This window comes from Taeniopygia guttata, chromosome 3, assembly GCF_048771995.1.
Source record: "Taeniopygia guttata chromosome 3, bTaeGut7.mat, whole genome shotgun sequence".
NCBI lineage: Eukaryota > Metazoa > Chordata > Aves > Passeriformes > Estrildidae > Taeniopygia > Taeniopygia guttata.
The window spans coordinates 102,300,701-102,320,014 of record NC_133027.1 but is presented as its reverse complement, the minus strand read 5'-3'; the positions used below and the strand labels follow the sequence as shown (position 1 = coordinate 102,320,014).

General features: G+C 35.4%; 1 protein-coding gene across 7 annotated transcripts in view; it reads right to left on the bottom strand.

Annotated features, from left to right (window-relative positions):
• The window catches only part of SYT14 (synaptotagmin 14), a 96,188-nt gene that overhangs the window by 57,051 nt on the left and 19,823 nt on the right, over positions 1–19,314 (bottom strand). For 5 of the 7 annotated variants that reach the window (XM_041715418.2, XM_030269058.4, XM_030269059.4 and 2 more), the window contains exons 2-3: positions 18,638–18,685; positions 4,762–4,926 (exon numbers count right to left, since the gene is read on the bottom strand). In XM_041715418.2, coding sequence (XP_041571352.1) covers positions 4,762–4,873 — 112 coding nt within the window. In that variant the 5' untranslated portion in view covers positions 4,874–4,926; positions 18,638–18,685. Of the gene's footprint in view, positions 1–950; positions 2,490–2,601; positions 4,716–4,761; positions 4,927–18,637; positions 18,686–19,314 lie in introns of those variants that run through there. The other 2 variants (XM_072927529.1, XM_041715420.2) reach the window with 2 other exon arrangements.

Below are 19,314 nucleotides of genomic sequence, written 5' to 3'. Positions count from 1 at the left end.
AGTTCTTTCCATAGCTGTCACCCTTCCTAGTTTAAATCCCAATCTACCATGCACATTGGGTCCTATTTGTTCAGGAAGTTTCTGTCCGCACATACAATATGTTTATTCTCAATTCTTCTGTTCAGTGTCTGTCAGTAACCATAAATATCAAAGGCAGGGTTAAGACCTCCTCTGTTTTTCAATCCCTACAATGAAGCATGTGAGTGCAATGGGATGGTCAGTGAATTTAAGCAAAGTATAAGAAGTGTTTACCATGTCTTTTCAAATAGCAAACTTTCAAAAAATTTACAACTTTATCAAACTTAGGTGTTTTTTCATAGAACATGGGCATCTCTGACATGGGAGAAATGCTCTCCCACATTTCAAGCACATATTCCAACACACAAAGGTGCCACAGCATCTTTGTAAAGCTGAAGTGAAATCTACTTTTTTTTTTTTTGCACAAATACCCAGCATGTTTTTTTTCCCTTAACGTATTTTTTTGGAAATAGTTAAAGATTTAAAACTATAACTTAGGAAAAAAACAGAACAATAGGATCTCAGACAGAAAGAATGCCTAATTCCCTCAAAATTCTTTCAAATTTGGCACACAATTTAGGAAACTCATAATAAGGTCTTGAGATGGAAATTGTCAGAAAACCTTATCCAGATGTGGGGCTACCAGCTCTACACACAATGTGTACATCAACTCAATTCACTATTTATAAGAAAAATAGTGCCTTAAAAGACTTCTAAGAAGAAACTAGATCTTTCAACCCTTGACTGTTAATTCAAGCCTAGAAGATATGGTTCTTCCCATTTATGGGTGGCTATAAAGCAAGTTCAATTTCAGTGATCATTTACTGAAAATATCACACCAAGCAGGATATATCCTGGCTAACACATTCACTGCAAGAGGCTGCCCAGAAAAAGGAATCTCCTTTGCTGTAACACAGAGTAAAATTTTGTACCTCATACGGCCCTCCAGGGGTTGAAACCTGCCACATTGAAACTTCCACAGATTCCCACAATTATAATTAAAGCAGAGCATACCAGGCCTAAAATACAATGCCAGACATCAGTATTAATATTTCAAGAAATGTATTCACAGATATAAAATCAGGTTCATTAATCAGTCTGCATAAAGAATGGAATAGTATAAAACATGGCAGCAGCATGTTTGAAAGAAGAGTTGGAAGTTATGCCTCTAATAATACGCTGAGTTTTATAAGCATCCAGAAGTTCTCAGTAAAAGCAGTTTATTTTCCCTCCAGTTCCTATCATAAAAGAATGAGAATGTATACCAATATTATAAGTCATGAAGCAAGACCTCTTCAGAGGACTTAAAATCCTCCTCAAAGTTGAAACATAAGCTATCCATGCAAAAAAATTTTTTTTTTCAATTACAAGCAGATCAGTTTCAGTTTCTTGGGAAAAAAATAGTTTCCTGTACATTTAAAAAAAATCACAGAGTTTAATGCCTTTGCTTGCCACTTCTTGTTTCATTTTTATACCTTATTTGGAAACTTGGCTATGAGAATTTATGTTCTTAGTAAAACCTTTCTTTTATTTGGCTGACATGGGTCATGAGGATTTTTTAACCTATTGAAAGTTATTAATTTGCTTATTATGGGACTTAAATGCCATTTTTGAGAGAATATACCTTGTAAATATATTATTATGTAAAGAAATAGATAAGATCATAGTTTATCATACAAACATGGAAAACACTCCTAATTCAAACTAAAAAAAAACACCAAACAAACAAAACCAAACCAAAACTCAACAACAAAGATAACTGAAATTTTCAGATAAGGAAAACACAAACAACTGAAGGAAAAAAATGGGTTTCTATTAGGAAATCATTCACTTCTTTACAGAATCAGTCCCTCTGGAAAAGCATGTGTTGCTTTCTAAAATTTTACTATGCAGCCTACAAAAGTATGTAAAATTGCAAGGTTTTACTTCTTCCTTACAAACTGCTATTGCAATTCCCATATCACACTAAGATTGGATGTTGAAGACGGCACACAAAGCATCCATAACAACACACAGGTTTTCTTTCAAGACTACAACTTCAAGACAAGCTGCATTCACTTCTTTCTGTACTTAAATCACTTAATTCCGTTTCTTATTGAGTTTCTCATTTCTCATTGTGTCTTGAAATCATTATTTTATGCATCCCAGAAATATTCTGAAGATCTACTGTAATGCAAATGCGAAGGAAGTCATTCCTTTTATTGTCATATCACATCTTATGCAATGCTTTTAAACTAAACAAAATAAAAATCACTTTCACACAAGTATTAACTTCCAGTATTAATTAATTTATAGTTTCAGCAGAAACCACGGAAGGTAGAGAAGACAAGAAAAACTGTATAGAGAAAGAGTTAAGTTAGAACATAGAAAAGGCATTTATTAATCAGTTCCTTTAAGTAATACTTTGCAAAGTAATTAACTTGCAAGAAATATCAACATAATTAGAAAATGAAGCACTGAAACAAACCTACTTTTACTCACAGGAAACACTATTATTAAATGTGTAAATTAGGTGAAAAAAGCAGGAAATATCATAAGTTTCAGGAAAGGCTGAAGAATGCAGTTTGCTGACAGACTCCTCACCTTTTCCAGCTGTCTTCTTATTACATAGCTCTCTTTCTAATTTCTTTGAGTTTTTCCTTTTACCCTCATTTGCAATTGTACTTGACACACTGCCTTCATCCTTTGAGATGGGTTTTCTTTTTCTGTCAAAGAAGGCTTCAGCTTTCTTTTCCTTGATTTCATTAAGGCAACTGGGACGGTCATTGTGCATCTTCTTCAAGCTGGAGTTTGAGAATTTCTCCTTCTGTACTTCAACAAGCTTTGTTTCTAAATCTTGGGAAACATTCACACTGTGCACTTTATCAGAATCTTTAAAATCAGCTCCAGGTGACTGTGGTTTGATTTTTTTATGCTCACGATTCTTAGAATTATCTGATACCGCATATAAAGAGTTATCTTGCTCCTCAGTAGATTGCTCCACTGTAAGTTGTTTACTTTTCAGGTTACTATCCTTCAAGAATTTATCATTTACAAAACACTCATTTCCCCCTGCTACTGCCCTTTTAAAAGGTCCTCCAACAGTCTTCAAATCCTGAGGTACTTCTGTATCACTGAGAGGATTATTATGATCTGCGCCTCTTAACTGGCACTGGTTTTTGTTCAAGACATGGTCAGACACTCCAACTTGACTTGTACCGTTTTTTACAAAATCAAATGAATTAGAATTATGAGTCTCTTTATGTTCTGCAGCACCTCTCTTTATTTTCATATCAATCTCCTGAGAATGAGTTAATGAGGGTGTGTGTTCCTCTCTGCCTTCCACAGGTTTATCACTCTGCGTTTTGGAGCTCTCATCTTCTGCCCGCAGGCCATTGATCATGCTGGTTACTTGCTCCGTCACTGAGTCAGCTACAGAGTAGCCAACCTCACCAACAACACTGGCCAGGTCATCCACAGCACTGCTGAGCGTGTCCACCAGGGAAGACACGGAGGGAAGGCTCAGGTTTTGCTGAAGGTTTCTAAAGAACGCCATTTGTTCAGCCTATTCAGCAACAGCTCCTAATACTGAGAGGTCCTCTGTTTCACAAACTGATCATCTCAGTTTCTCCAGCTCAAATTTCACAGCTATTTGCCTTTTCTATCTCAAAAATCAATACATTTACCAGGGGAAGTTGCAGCTTTTCTCTTTTCATTCAATAAACATTGCAAATAATAAGAAAACAGCTAAATAAAAATCTTGAAGCCACAATCAACCAGCAAAACTCTAGTTTTCATCAACTGCAGCATCAACTAGCCATAATAAAATTCATTATTTTCAAAACCAAGACAACTTTGTGAGGTTGATTTTTTTTTTTATTCTAACCTGCAAAAAACAAGTTGTGAGACATTTAAATTTTCATGAGTGTCACACTAAAACAAGCATTTAACATAACACAACACACATTGTGGAGACTTCTTCACCCCAAAATATTTGTTGTCTTTTACATAAGGTAAGATACTTTGGAGTAGCAAGACTTGTTTCATAGCGAAAGACAAAAGTTAATATGACAGACAGTCTATACGGAAAAATATTTTTTTGCTTCTTGGAAAATTGAAAATAAAAATTTAGCTCCATCTTTTAGAGAGGTAGAGGGGAAGAATGCCTCTTCAATTTCACATTCTGTTTTCTGGTGCCTGACTCTTGCTCTCAAGTCAGCTAACACAGCCTGTTCAATTTTTACAGTACAAAAGTAGAAAGAGGTTGTTGTACAAACCCTCAATATCTTTTTCAAGGTCTAATTTCTTTCATTACACATGATCCTTAAAGACTTTGTTGCATTAAAAAATATTCAATAATGTGTTAGTCAGATATAAGATAATGTTAAAATTATTCTTTAAAATTATTTTCCAAGTGAATAAAAGCAAGACCTTCTCCAAAAATATGAAGGATTTTAACAGGCTGAGTGAAAATCCAATAATCCCATTCAGAAATTTACCTGAAAAGGTTTAATTATACAAAATTACAGATTGTTTAAAATAAGTTCAAGAGTATTCTTGGAGTGCAAGAAAAGAATCTCCTCATAAGTAAATGCAAACTCTTTGGTTATGTAGCTGTTGAATTTCTGTGGCTTGTGGGTACAAAGGTTTGCTCCTTTCAAGTACTGCAGTCACAGGAAAAAACAACATTGTTGTGCAGCTATATCCTTGTAAAACTGTGCATTCATATGATTAAGTTTAGTACACTGTATGTCAGATACTTACAAAGTTTATCTTGTGAATTCTTTCTTGTAGTGTATCCTGAATCGAGATCTGGGAAACCACTAACATTTTCAATACACATCTTCTTATTAATGTATAGGAAAAGTAGCAGCATGAGAATAATGAACACCCCGACTGCAGACAGGAATCCAATTGCTTCCGGAGATACTAAAAGAAACAGAAAGAAACGTATTTTTTAAAACTTTGTAAAGTTGTAATATTATAATAATTGATCATTAATAAATACTTTAAAAGATGCAAATATATATTCCAGATATAATTAAACCCCCACCATTTAATCTGAGTTAACATTTAACCATCTTTTCAAGGAACAGAAAAGCATGTGGCCCTAATCTGAGAGGGACTGACACTGTGAGCAAGAGGTTCTGATGGAAGACTGGACAGTCTCTGCAGAAGAATGGGGAGATTATCTGAAGTTCCCAAAACCAGTGATTTCTGATGGAACACCTGAGGCAGCACTGGAAAGGAGCTAAGAGCTCCCCATCTCCTGGAGGTTTGGCTAGCTCTGCTCAGGGCCAGTTCTGAGACAGCACTGCCAAGGAGGCACTGAGCCTTTGCCCTGTCCACCTTATTACATTCAGCACCTGGTTCCTCTTTCCCCAGGGACCAGCTGGCCTGCCCTGCCCTCTGGCAAGCAGGACACTTAATGAGCAAAAAAGAGCGAGAAAAACCATGTATGGGCACCTGCAAACGACCCAAGAAAGAGCTAATAGTGAGTGAAATAGAGATAAAGCACACTTAAAACCAGGTGGGGGGGAAAAGCCCAAAGTAGACTGACATGTCTTAGAAAGTATGTAAAGTAAAGAATATGTAATTGCTATTAAGCAGATAACTGCAAGGCAGTATTGGGGATCTTTGAAAGGTCTAGAATCTTTGACATGCACCAGCATCTAACAACATCATTTAACATCATTAAACAACCATTTAAGACTAAGATTATTAAGAAGCAGGTTTTAGAAATATGAAATCTGCAAATCGATGTGGCAAATTGAAGCAATGGGGAAGAGCATTTAAATGGCAGCTTATTTATTTGAAAGGAGAGTGGGCAGGGAAAGGGATATAGAAGATCAGCAAAAACAAGAGTTTAGAAATGTGAGAAATAAGTAACAACTTATAAAGGCAGTTCAAGACCAAGAAAGGGCAGATCTTTTGAAAGGAGTGCAGATGTCCACAGACTATAATGAAGCTGAGCTGCTTCATTAATAAAGGCTACCAGGATCTCAGAGGGAAGGCCCTTAGGAAACCCAGCAGACTCTCCACAAGCTCTATATCCAAAAACGTCGAAGGAAGAAATTAAAATAGTGACAGGATTGCACATTTACTGTGAAGTACAGTGGGAGGTTAAAGTGAAGGGTTGTAAAACTGCAATTCAATAAATAATATTTGAGTGCAATTTATAGGCAAAAATGTGATAGAACTCAGTAACTACATGCAATTAACAACCATGGAAAGCATTACAAAACTGCGATTTCTAGTAACAAGTAATTAATCTGTTAACAGGTTTATTAGTAATGTACTGACAATTAAGAAACTTTATAGGTTCGGTTATGTCTCAAACCTGCATACTAAACAGGAAAAGTAACCTAAGAGTGGATTTTGTGGTCACAACACACAGACAACACATACTTCAGAGCTGAACACAACTGCATTAATCTGGTTGAAAACTGGGATTTCACATATCCTTTTTCTTCCTCCTGACTTTGCAAGACTCCACACTCAACTCCATAAATCCCATTCTTGAGGGTTGATTTTTTTTTTTTTCAATTTAATAAAGATTTATGAAGCTTTATCAGATTTACAAATTCTGTTTGCCAAGATCTTGGCACTTCACTTTAGGACTATAATGCTGCATGTTAACATCTTTCACTATTTAAAAAGGAGTGGAACTAAAGAACAGTTGGCAACAGACTCAGCATTCAGAGATGCAATACAAGAGGACAAGACGCAGGAGTCCAAAATAACTACAAGAAGAGTTCCAATTGGAGATGAGGCGGGAAAAATCCAGAATGAGAGGAGTTTATCACTGGAACAGATTGCCTAGATCAGTTATAGAATCTAACTTCAGTGTTATCCCTGCTTTGAGCAGGGGACTGAACTGCAAATTACTTTCCCAGGAGCCTTCCAAATGAAATCATTCTCTGATTCGACATATGCCCTTTGTAAATCTGGGCTCATACATCTATGTAAAAGTACTGACTGAGAAACACATGCAGTTCCACAACCTCCTCGCTTCGTTTTGCAGGATGACAGGGAACATTTGTGTCTGTGGTGCTGTTCTTAGATTATTATACAGGTGTCTTTTAAATCTGACAAAGAAAGATCCAAAGAAATCTGCCTTCCACCAGGAAAAACAAATTGGACAGATTTGCTGTTCTGTTTTGAGCTGGACATCCAGACCTATCTAAAACTGGCAATTATTTTTGCTTCAATTCTTACCTCTGACCAGAAGAGATCATGTAACATTTTCTCTAAACTGCCCCTGAAAATTTTCCCATGAAAAGGAACTTGCCAACAACTTCAAATGACACATCCTGCTGAATCAAGAGGGGTAACAAGGTGCGAAAAGTGGATTTCTATTCTGGAACGTAGAGGAAAGTAAGCTAATTTTTGTTTTACTTCATATTTTAATTATCATGAACTTTGGCATGTATCAGGCATTCATTTATTGTTTGTCAGGTGTCTATTTACCATTTTTCATGAAATCTTCCCACACGTGGGAATACTCTGAGATTTGACAAAAGCCTCAGTTCATATATATTAATTTTTTTCCTCAAAGCTTAACAGATTAAATCTCCCCAAGTTCTGCTGGCAGTAGGTATGCTCCCACCCCTTCCAAGACTGCATATGCATAACTGAGAATATCTGAGGCTATTGAAACAACACCCAGCTTTCTCTGAATTATTGATCCTGACCCAAATACAGAGAGACTGTGCCCAGAAAAGAAAATCTTCTTTTTCAATAAGTTCCAGCTATGACATCTATCAAACACAGAGGCAGTGGCAGAAAAGATAGCAAGAGGGGACTGCAATTCACCAGAACACAGGGACCAGCAGAAGTGAAAGAGCACTAGTAGGTGGCACAGGTTAATGATGTTCAGGGAGGAGATGAGTGTGAGAGATGAAAAAGGTTTGACATCAATTTAGGGTACACAGAACAAGTCAGAAAGCAAAGAAAAGGCAAAAAGAAGACAGATCAGAAGGCAGATAAAGATCATGGGATCTCTGAATGAGCTATGAAAATGATTGCTTTCTTATTGGAGCAGGCTGGCCTAAGCAACTTTACCTGAATTCAATGTCCACATTGCTTTGAGGAGGAGAGGAAACTGAATTCCAGTCATGGAATGATTCTCAACAAAGGGCAGTGACAGTCTCCTTTTAATAGGAGAGAACTGTACAGCAGCTTCAGGGAAAAACACTCTCACATATGTCACATTTGATCTTTTCAAACTGTAGGTTTAAATTTCAACTTTTAAATTTTTACTTATATTTTTCAGTAATCATCTGCCTTGATCCATCAAAATACATGTGTAAGGAACTTAACCTTAAGGAACTGAGAGCTGAATAGTTTGGGTTTCTTTTTTCCCAGTATGTCCTGGATACTAAGTAGTTAAAAAAGACAGTCTGAAAGCCTTATAGTTCTCTATGGAAACACAGTATCTGATGACATTTTTCTGGATGAAAAAAGAAACATTGGCTGATACCTTACAAAAAGAATGAAACTTTAGCTGCAGCAAAACTAATTAATTATTTATGTAATTCAGTGTGAACATAGGACTTGAAAATTATATTTCTGTATCAATTTGCACTCATGTAAAGAGTCTTAGAATACTTGTTCACAGATTAGGTAAATTATCAAACTGAAATCCTGTAAAGTATTACCATTATAAAGCCAGGGAATAAAAAATGTACTTCAATTTTCCAGATGAAATGTGCACAGATTCCCATCTATGAATACAGGTTTTATACATCACATTAATCCTTCAGTTAGTTTCTCACTGCTTAAGTGTCAAGCAGGTATACTTCATAGACAGAAAAAATATAAAAGTTCTTTTTTACATACAAAATACATCTATGCCACATTCACCACCAGAATAATTTTGATTCAAAACAAATTATAAAAAATTCTGAGTTGTCTGGGAATTAATTTTACCATGAAAAGCATTTTAAAAACTCTCAGAGGTTCAGTGGTTTCTTCTACTATCAGACACCAGTAGAAAAGCACTATTTTCTCAAAGTCATACTTTAAATTCAAAGGTCCTACTTCTATAAACTTCATCATCATTTTCGGTTCTTAAGAAAAACACCAATGAAATTCTGAATTTATGTTTGAAATTCATTATAATATAAGGCAGTTTTAGAAATACTAAAAGAACTAACGTCTTTCTACAAAGTTACCAGGACTAACTGAATTGCTGGCTATGGAAGTGGCATAGAAAGTCACAGCAATTACAGAAGTATTACCTTAACATCACTTTAATTCCATTTTGTTGTTATCATCACTAGAATTAGAAATATTGGAACACAGAAACTTACCATCTCTTCATCTTAAATATCACATTATCACTTCTTTCTCAAATAATAACTTCTTTGTTATGACATAATTTTTCATTTCAAAAAGATGTTTCAAACTCTTCAGAAAAAAATGACATCTTCAAATATATACCACCAAAAATCCTCAGACATTTTAAAAAGATGAAACTTTTTTCATACAACATTTAAAAGCATTTAATATTTTAGTATGTATCTAGCCCCAAACTTTATTTAACATGAAGTCAATTATTTTTGGAGCTTTCACACTCTGCATCATACCACTCACTTAGCTAGTAATGTACAAAGACACACAGTTATCTTAGTGATATTTCAATTATTCATTTACAAATGCAAAACTATCTCTTCTGTACACAAATTAAGTAACTAGGGGGTATGACCTGAAAAATGACAATTACCTTTAGGATTCTGGCACAAAAAACATTTCAAATGTAATACGTAAGCTTGTTTTTATTTATAACTTGGGTTTTGGGGGTTTTCTTGCAACTTGATCAAAGAAACTTTAGCCTTTTAAATTTTTTAAATATACAGGACCATTGTTTTGTATTTAGTCCAGAAACATGTTTCTCACAAACATGTCATAACAGAAAAAAACAAACAAATCCCTCTACACCTGAGTCTACTCACAAGTGAAATACTTTGGTCTGATTATGCAACAGGAGTAGGGACTGTACTTTCATACATGCCAATTTACATGTAAATTTCTTTTACTAATTATATAGGGTTGTCTCTTCTTTAAAAGCAAGTAACTGAACTTGAAGGCTACCTAAGATTTGATGGTCTTTTGAAACAGCTTTTCTTTAGCAATGGAAACTCAATACACAACATTTCACAGCAATTTGCGAATTCCTACATAATTACTGTCTTTCTGTTTGCTGGAGTAGTTGAAGAAGCAGCAAGTGAATAAAACCTAAACAAAATGCTACACCTACAGGGGGTAATAGTTTATTCACTATTGCCTTAGAATTCTGACTTTAAACATTAAATTCTTGACTATCTGCACTGTTTCAAAAACATGAACTGTTTATGGCAGCATCACTACTAGAATGCTTTTCCAAATAGAAAACAAAAGCAACTGTACCACAAAAATTGACTAGCTGATGTTGCTGCTAAAAAACAGTGATAGACAATGAACTATTTTATTAAACACTTCAAAAGGCAAAATTCCAAACATATATCCTATGATTCCTGTTTTGTTCTTTATTCTATCTCCCATATAAAACAGTGGACTATGTAATTCTTTTCAAAAATGTACTGATTTCTTCCATGTTTTGCCAAAACAAACATCAGGAAGTCTTTCAGCTCAACTTTAAACACACAACTACATCTCATAGATCAATGCTTTTAATTTTTTTGTTACATTTAGGTAACAAAACTGAAGCTTTTCTGTATAAAGACGCAGCCCCCTCCAATTCAAACCTGCATTTTGCCTTTCCTGATGCAGCACAGACTTCTTACCTTGGCCCACTACTGATGGCTACATCTCTCAGCATACTATGATAAATACATTTTATTCTGCCAGTCTTCTGATGTTGCTTCCTCTGAGTTTGTTGCTCCTGCATCTCGCACTTTGTTGGACAGCAGTTTACACACTCTCCAGTAAAAATTACAAGCCCCTGCAACATGAGCTGCCTGTACTTCAACACTTTAAGTATCGACATCCAGGACAACTCTGAGCAACAGCAATTTCAAATGAGCGTGAACTTGAAATGACAACTCAATTCAATTTCAAGGCAAAACTGAAAGGAGCGCCGCATTTCCTAAATAAGAAAATTATAAACAATTCTAGTAACATGAACCTCCCAGAAGTTCTTTAAGACTGACAGAATGAAACGAGGATGAAAGTGATTCTATTTAATGCCCTTTAAATGCACCTTTCAAAGAAATACTGAGGAACATGCAAAATTTATATTATCTGAAGTGAAACATGATGCCACTTTTGGGTTTATTTCAAAAAACGGTCACATTAAACAAAAAATAAATGTGTTTGTTTAGACAAAAAGTCTGCTAGAATTAGTGTATCATGAAAGGTATAATGACTGGTCTAACTCCACTGTCACTCCTATTCCAGTGGAAATTTATCAGAAATAATAACAATGTTTTTAACATTCAGTTGGTATCAATTCCCCCTGGCTGTGGGATATTATGCACTGCTACAGAGACAAAGCAGAACTTCTTTTCCTCTTGTTTCCTTAACATCTAATTACAAGGACTACTAACAAGAAAAACACTTTTTAACATCTAGATTCCAGGAATTCTTACACACAGGAAGAATGTATTTTCATTAATAAATTCAGTTTATTTGACTTTATTACGATCAATTAAATTACTTGACTAAATAATTACATCCAATAGAGTTCATTTACTTCATAAAATACAATTCTAGACCATAGAATATCCTGAGTTGGAAGGGACCCACCAGGATCAAAGTCCAATTCTCAGCCCAGCACAGCAGTATCCCAAGGAAGTGCATTGTCCAAACGCTCCCTGAGCTCTGCCAGGCTGGTGCTGTGACCGCTGCCCTGGGGAGCCTGTTCCAGTGAAGAATCTTTTCCTGATATCCAACCTAAACCTCCCCTGACACAGCTTCAGGCCATTCCCTCAGGTCCTGTCACCGGGCACCACAGAGCAGAGATCAGTGCCTGCCCCTCCTCTGCCCCTCACTAGGAAGTTGTAACTGCAATGAGATCTCCCCTCAGCCTCCTCCGAGCTGAACAGACCAAGTCACCTCAGCCACTTCTAACTCACAGTTTATGATAAAACCAGCTTGCTTCATTACATTAACTAATCACATCCATAACTGCACAAAACTGCTTGTGGCAGCTCTAGTGCTACCTCTACAGAGTGTCTTTTCCAAGATTCTTTCCCCTTTCTTTTAAAATATCATGCTGAAACTATCTTTTGCTGATAAATTTAATTACATGAAAAAGAGGACCCTTGGCTCCAAAATACCACTGATCTGAGAAAGAATTTAGGAGTAACTGAAGCCATACTCTGAGATGGAGATTTAAACTTTTGACAGAAATCTTTTAATTCCTAAATTCTTCTGTGCTGAAAAAGTTGTCAGCCTGCCATCCCTGCTGATTTACTAGTCCCTCAATGCCTTTTCTCTCTTACATGGAATTCATCTCTGATTAAATAGTATCTCACAACAGAAATCTCCAAAAAGAAACAGAGAAGGAAGCATCACATTTGCCACTGGGAATAGACACTGATCATGGAATCATCTTGATTACCTGCAAATCCCAATAAATCTGTTGCAATTACATAGCATATTACATGACTATTATCCATGCAGTGGGTAAGAGAGCAGCAGTGATTATAATTTTTAATGGTATTCTCAAATAATCCTCTCAAAGCAAAAGTATTAAATACCCACAGGGGTCTAGAGACTTGTAGTTTAAAAGTTCATACTCATTACAAAGTAGCTCTCCACTACAAGGAAAGAAAAATAATCTATGTAACAAAAATATTTTAAAACCTCATTTTTCCCTATCAGACACTACAATTAACAACAAAGCATGAGACAATCCATGTAATCCAAAAGTAATTAACCAGGATATACAGCAAAGTACGGCATGGTAAAAATTATTATATGAACATGAGAACTTGAGTGAAGAAATGCCAGGGTTTAGATATAGCAGACTTCTTACACACAAAACTTGCCATGGAAGAAAAGATACTGCTATAGCGGAAATTAGGTGACCCCAGTAGCTGGTGCTTCCCAGAAGACTCCAAACACAGGAAAATACACAAAATAATATTCTGTTTCCTCTGTGGGCATCAGTAAGCTCAAAGAAAAGTATTTACTCTGTATTGAATTGTCTCTAATCCAAAACGTGTACATACAGATTACTTTTCTAACAGAGTGCAAATCCAGAATATATTCTGGTGGTGTTAATTTTAACATTATTACTTTTTTTTTTTTTTGACATGTAGCAATACATCTAAAGTGTATGACGTTTAGTATCCATGGGATAAAAAATCTTTTAAAGTATTGCTAAAAACTATTAATTACTAATTTATTCATATATTATAAAAATAGCTTTAATTATTTATAGTTTCTAAATGAAGAGTTTTTATTCCTCTTTGTAAAAAGAGGAAGTGCACTTTATTTTGTACTGTCCAAATCTGAACCTCTAAATGAGTATAGAAACAACATATATATACATTTTACATTAATATGAGGTTATCTAATATACAGAAATTTGCTACCATCTGCTCTCTTGATGAAGAACAAGTAATTCTACCAATTGGATGACAGCAGCAAGGGGAAAATTATTTTATTTCTTTTCCAGAGGCAGTAACTAAGTATAGACTATCACAAATAGTGTAAGTTAACTTGAGTATCAGATCCAGTTGACTTTCAACTTAATAATGTTTCTACTGTAAAATTAAACTCATGAATAAACGTTACTTTTTGCCATTTGGAATAAGTGCAGTTGTCAGCTTAACATTCAGACACATGCAAATGGATAAGGATAGTTGACCAGACCATTAAAGAGGAATAGTTCTACTTAAAACATACTTCTGACAAAGCAAAAATTCAGACCTTCTTATCTTTTCAGATTATTATTACAAGTGACATTTTTCATTATCAGACATTGTCTTTTTGCAACTTCTCTTTTGCATATTAAAGAGAGCACTTCTGTTCCATTCTTAGTCACAAAGTCAGTTTGCTGAATAATTTCCTTTGTTTGCAAGACTGCCACAACAATAAAAAGGAAAGAACATCTTGCAAAAGAAAAAAGGGCTTAAAAATAATTTTGAAACTTCTGTGCAACTCAGCCCTTACTTGGATACTCAATCTACATTTCCATGAATTAAATACAAAACACATTGCTGAGTTAGAAGTTATCACTTTGCACTACTTCAAAAATAAACAAGTGAAATATGTTGGGTGAAAGAAACCTAAAAATAATATGGCCATATATTTTCTCCTCTAATGTCACTTCCATGTCACACAGTCAATACACAGCAGAATATATCAGAATATATTAAAGAGGAGTTTCTTCAGTTATAGCTCAATATCGTAAACACTCATCACAAATCTGTCGTGTTTGTACAAAGAGAACCTGAAACAGCCTTAATTAAAATATTACTAAATATAACAACAGCTAATTCCAAGTTAGAGTTGCAGTTACACTATACAGCTAAAAAAGAGATATTGTTCTCAAGTCTAATCTCAAGTTCCCTGAATTCTTTTATGTCCACAGTAAATAACCAAAGGAACAACTTACACAAATATCCTCTCTCAGAAACAGCTGGATACTAGGAAGACATCCAGCAAAACCACAAACTGTTAAGTAGTTTCAGAGAAACTCTGTCACCTTCTGATGTCAAAAACTAAGCAGATTTTTCTTTCCACAGCCAAGTCTTCAGTTTGTATTGTCAAACACTAAAATGTGTGAACACAAACTTGCATTAAATAATAGACATAAACAAGATGTTAATTGATAATAAAAGCAAGTATATACTTTTCCATTTTTCTAATTTCCAAATTTCCATAATGTGTAAATATAAAACCACACAAACGCTTAACTATTTAAGTATGTTAAACACAGAAGACACCTATTTCAGTGATTCCCCAATAGCTGATCATGCATCTTTAAAGTTCTTTTTTACAAGCTGGAAAGTGACTTGTTCAGTATTTTGTAGCTATTAGATGTTATATAACAGCCACTAAATACTCCAATTTTCAGGACACACTCTCCCTATATTTATGCATTTAGAGGAAGCCTCTTTAAAAATACATAAGAATTAGTTTTTAAGGCTTTCCAGAAAAGCCTATTAGTCTCCTTACTCCTGATCAGCTCTTTGCAGATTCTTCTCAAAAATGTATGAATCTGCTAAAAGGAAACCAAGTGAAAAAACCTACAAAAGTACTGCAAGCCTTCTTGTGCAGCCAACAGGGGGACCACCACAGTCTCTCTTGGGCAACTACAAAATTATAATAACATTAATGTGACAAAGGAGGAGGACTGTGCCAGCCAATTGCTACATCTTTGGGTAACAAAGCTGAGTCCTGTATCAATATCATACTGGGATCATATTTACACTAGAACTGACACAATCTCAGATATTCAATGAACATTATAACTGGTACTTGCAAACCTCTGAGTCTATCATTTAAACTGATTTAACCTGAGAAATTCAAAACCTAAAAAACAGGAAAATTGAGGTTTCAAGTTATTTTCATTTTTACATCTGAATAACCTTAGAGCAGACATTTCCTTTTAAAGGCTTAGGTTTTGCTTTTACAGCTATGCCTTCAACTACAGCTAAGAAGTTTTCATTATGTTATTTGAGCTAAATGGTGTAGTCACAGCTTTGAAGACCTTTCTGGTCCACATTTCATCATCTGATACTTCAAGGTTCCTATTTTCCTAACAAAAAATGAAAGGGCAGGCAAGAAAAACACAATTTAGGAATGTGTTACTCTGCTGACTAGAAAGAAAAAATTAATCACCAACAATAGGTGTTCTTCAAGTCATATAATCCCCATATAAATTGTAATTACATTCCATCACTTGAAACCGGAAAGTTTTCCCATGTATTATTCATAGAAGACACATGCTTACTTGCTTGCTTACTTTTCCCTTTTCCCTATTCAGTGCAGGAAAAAAAAAAAAAGATGGAACATCACTATTTATACTATTAGTTGCTTCTCAACAGCCATGTACTTGGAAGCACTGTAAGGTGGACAGACAAGCAAAGCACAAGTGCACACTGGAAGAACTCCAGTTACTTATTGCAGGCTATTTCCTACCTATGTTTCTTTCAGAAGTTCCACACAGGCATTCCAACTCCAGTCACAAAGCAGCCACAGTTACCCACCATCCCCTGGCAGAAAGCACGAGAGGCTTTCAGGCAAATAGCAAACAGAGAACCATTTTGTCAAACATCACCAGCTCTCAAAGCCTCACAGACAGTAGTCGATGAAATGAGGGAATGGATGAATGCCAGGAGTGCTGGAATGGACTCTCCTGGTGCCACAGTCACACAGACACCAGAGAAAAAGGAGAAGGGCACACTGCAACCTTACCCAGCAACAGAAAAGGCTACAGGGCATTACCCATGTGTCAATGTGAACACTTAATCTGTCCATTCAACTTCTACTGTGAGCTCACAGACCAAAAAATGGCTTAGCTTTCAGGGCACAGCCAAGAGGTGGGAAACTCCATCCCGTATAAGCTTGACATGAGCACCCAGTGACATGAAGGACAAAGCTGGAAGGTCTGATTTGACCAGCTCGAGACTGCTGGCAGCCAGGAACTCTCAGCTTGGAAATGCCTTCCTATTCTGAGGATGTCAGTAGAGATCTTGAGTCTGCAATCTCATCCTGGCAAGCAAGCAGAGCTGGACAACTGGCAAAGAAAGTAATCCTTAGGAGCCTGGCCTTGGTCAGACAATAAAAGCATCTCGAATGTGTATGAGAAGATGTAAAGTCTTACACAAAGTAACCAAAACTCCATGTGACTGGAAGCACCTTCTGCTTTAAAGGTACATGTCAAGTAGGGAGTGAAGACAAACAAGAATGCACCAAATCCATGCACCACAAGGAGAAATTTGTCAGTAACACAGGGACACACAAGGTTAGAATATACATGGAGACTCATGTGAACTAAAAAGGAACCCACATAATGCAAGTATAAATGGCATTAAGAGGATATTTCTCTTTTAATCACACTTAGCCCTAGGCTAATTTATAACCATCAATGGTAAAACACAAGTTCCATGCTATTTTTATTTAATTTATTGCAACAATGGCTAACAGAGCTTAGAATTCAATGCCCAAATATAACACAGAATCTTAACAAAACCCCACATCTTTTCAATTTAACTTCCCAGCAATTAACATTAAAAACATACAGCACTGTCTCCAAGAACACAGAAGATTTGTTTTTCTTAAAATCAGTGCAGCATCCTAAAATAAATAAGGATTAGCAAGATTAACAGATCTTGAAAGTTTATCAGAAGGCTTTCTGAAACTCCAGTGAGTTTCTCAATTCGGAAAAATAAACGTGAGCTATTACAGAAGGAAATCAGAGCACTGTCTGTACCACCTTATCTGTCAATGGAAAAAGAGAGACAGCAATAAAAATAAAAAATTCACCTCCCCTCCCAAATGAGAAAGAATTTTATAAAAGCAAGATCTAAATTATTCACAGTTTAGAGAAGCAGAGAAATATTCTTAATTACAGTACTGTAACACATACACACTCAAAAATTCTTTCAACGGATATTTGGAAAAGATTATTTGAGACCATAAAGCTAATTTGACCTTAACTGGTAGACTTAAGTCTGAGGGTAGGCATTGTTAAATGAATGTTTCAATAAACTCAAACAATTTTACCAAAATGTCTCACTGAATGCAATGGAAACTAAGAGGATAAACAAAATTTCTTCCCACAGAGTATGATGTGGTTTGACAATACTATAGAGGCAGTCTAACAGTTGTTGTCAAAAGAGTCTTGCAGCCTCACTCCTCTCCCACCATGTTTTCTTACTCCTTCCTTTTGAAAACACTGAGACTCTTCTGACCTGAGACTCAATTCAAGGATCTAATCCTTGAAGAAACCTTTTTTTGTGTTTTGGATTAGCTTTAAGATGAGCAGACAGAAATTCAACAGCAATGCTGTTGGAAGGAGCACAGTGCTGCCAAAAGGGACAGAAAACAGAACTGTATCTAGCCTTTACATCAGCTGAGCTGTGCTGCTGAGCTCCAACTTCAGTCACTGTAGCTCAGCTTTAAGCTGTAACAGCCCTCCCTGGAGCACAGCTCTGCCCTGTGCTCTGTCAGTTGCTGGTCTCACTGTTTCTGCAGCAGTTTGCAAAGAAGTTTGAGTCATTATGATCTCACCTGAAATCAGAGGCAGACATTGACAGTTCATGCATCAGTTTTTCAAAATATCCTCACAACTTTCTATTACTGAAAATCATATAATCCTGCAAATTATATAATCATATAGTCCTGCAAATGAAAATCATATAATCCTGAAAATCATATAATTCTACAAATATCTGGATAAAGCAAAAATCAAGGTTTTTATCGCAGCTAAACAACATTCACAAATTCCATGTAACTCAGTAAATTTTGGAAGAGCACATTTTTCCTTCTTGTGAAAAAGCAAATTTTATTTTACAAATCCACTATTTTTTCCTATTGACACTGTCAGCATCAAAATATTCTGCAACACAAAAATGCAGCACTAAGATCCACAAAACGTCAGACCACAACACTGGGCAGCAGATTTCTCACCAGGAATATTCACAAGCTAAGGAGTTCACTTTTACAAATCATTGCTTACCTTTTCTGATGCAGATCAGTTCATGTACACCACAAGTTCGTTCTCCACCTGTGCAGAAATACACCATTAGAAAACAACAAATAAAATGTATTTTATTTCTTAATAAAACTTATAAACAGTGAAAAAGAAGTTCCAAAACTCTGTCAATTAATAAAATGCAGAGGATTAACTTAACAAATTTTCAAATTCTACATTAAATCATTTGGAAAAAACAATAAATGTGCCTTTGGCTTAATATTGCTAAAGGTGGAACAGTTCAAAATGCTTTACACTGAATTTATACAGATAAAATTACAAAAGCAAGCACCTTAACTGAAGCCACACTAATGTTTCCCAAGTATAAAGATAATTTCCTGTTTGGTGAGAACTACCCTACAGAAGAATTGTGAAATATCAAAAAAATTTCCAATATAATAGAATGCCAAAATAACATTATTATTATCTTCCACAGTAAAAACAAACAAACAAATGACCCCAAAAAACCAACCCTATTAACAAATACTTGATTTGCCCAGAATTTCTCCTTTAGTAATTTTTAAATAAAAAAACCAGCTGCATAGACCTTGAGATATTTATTTGAGAATAATAAAATCATTGCTAGAAATTCAATGGGTTTTTTACCTTTTAATAAAGACCATTTTAATTGGAATTATAAACTGTAAACAAAACACCAACAC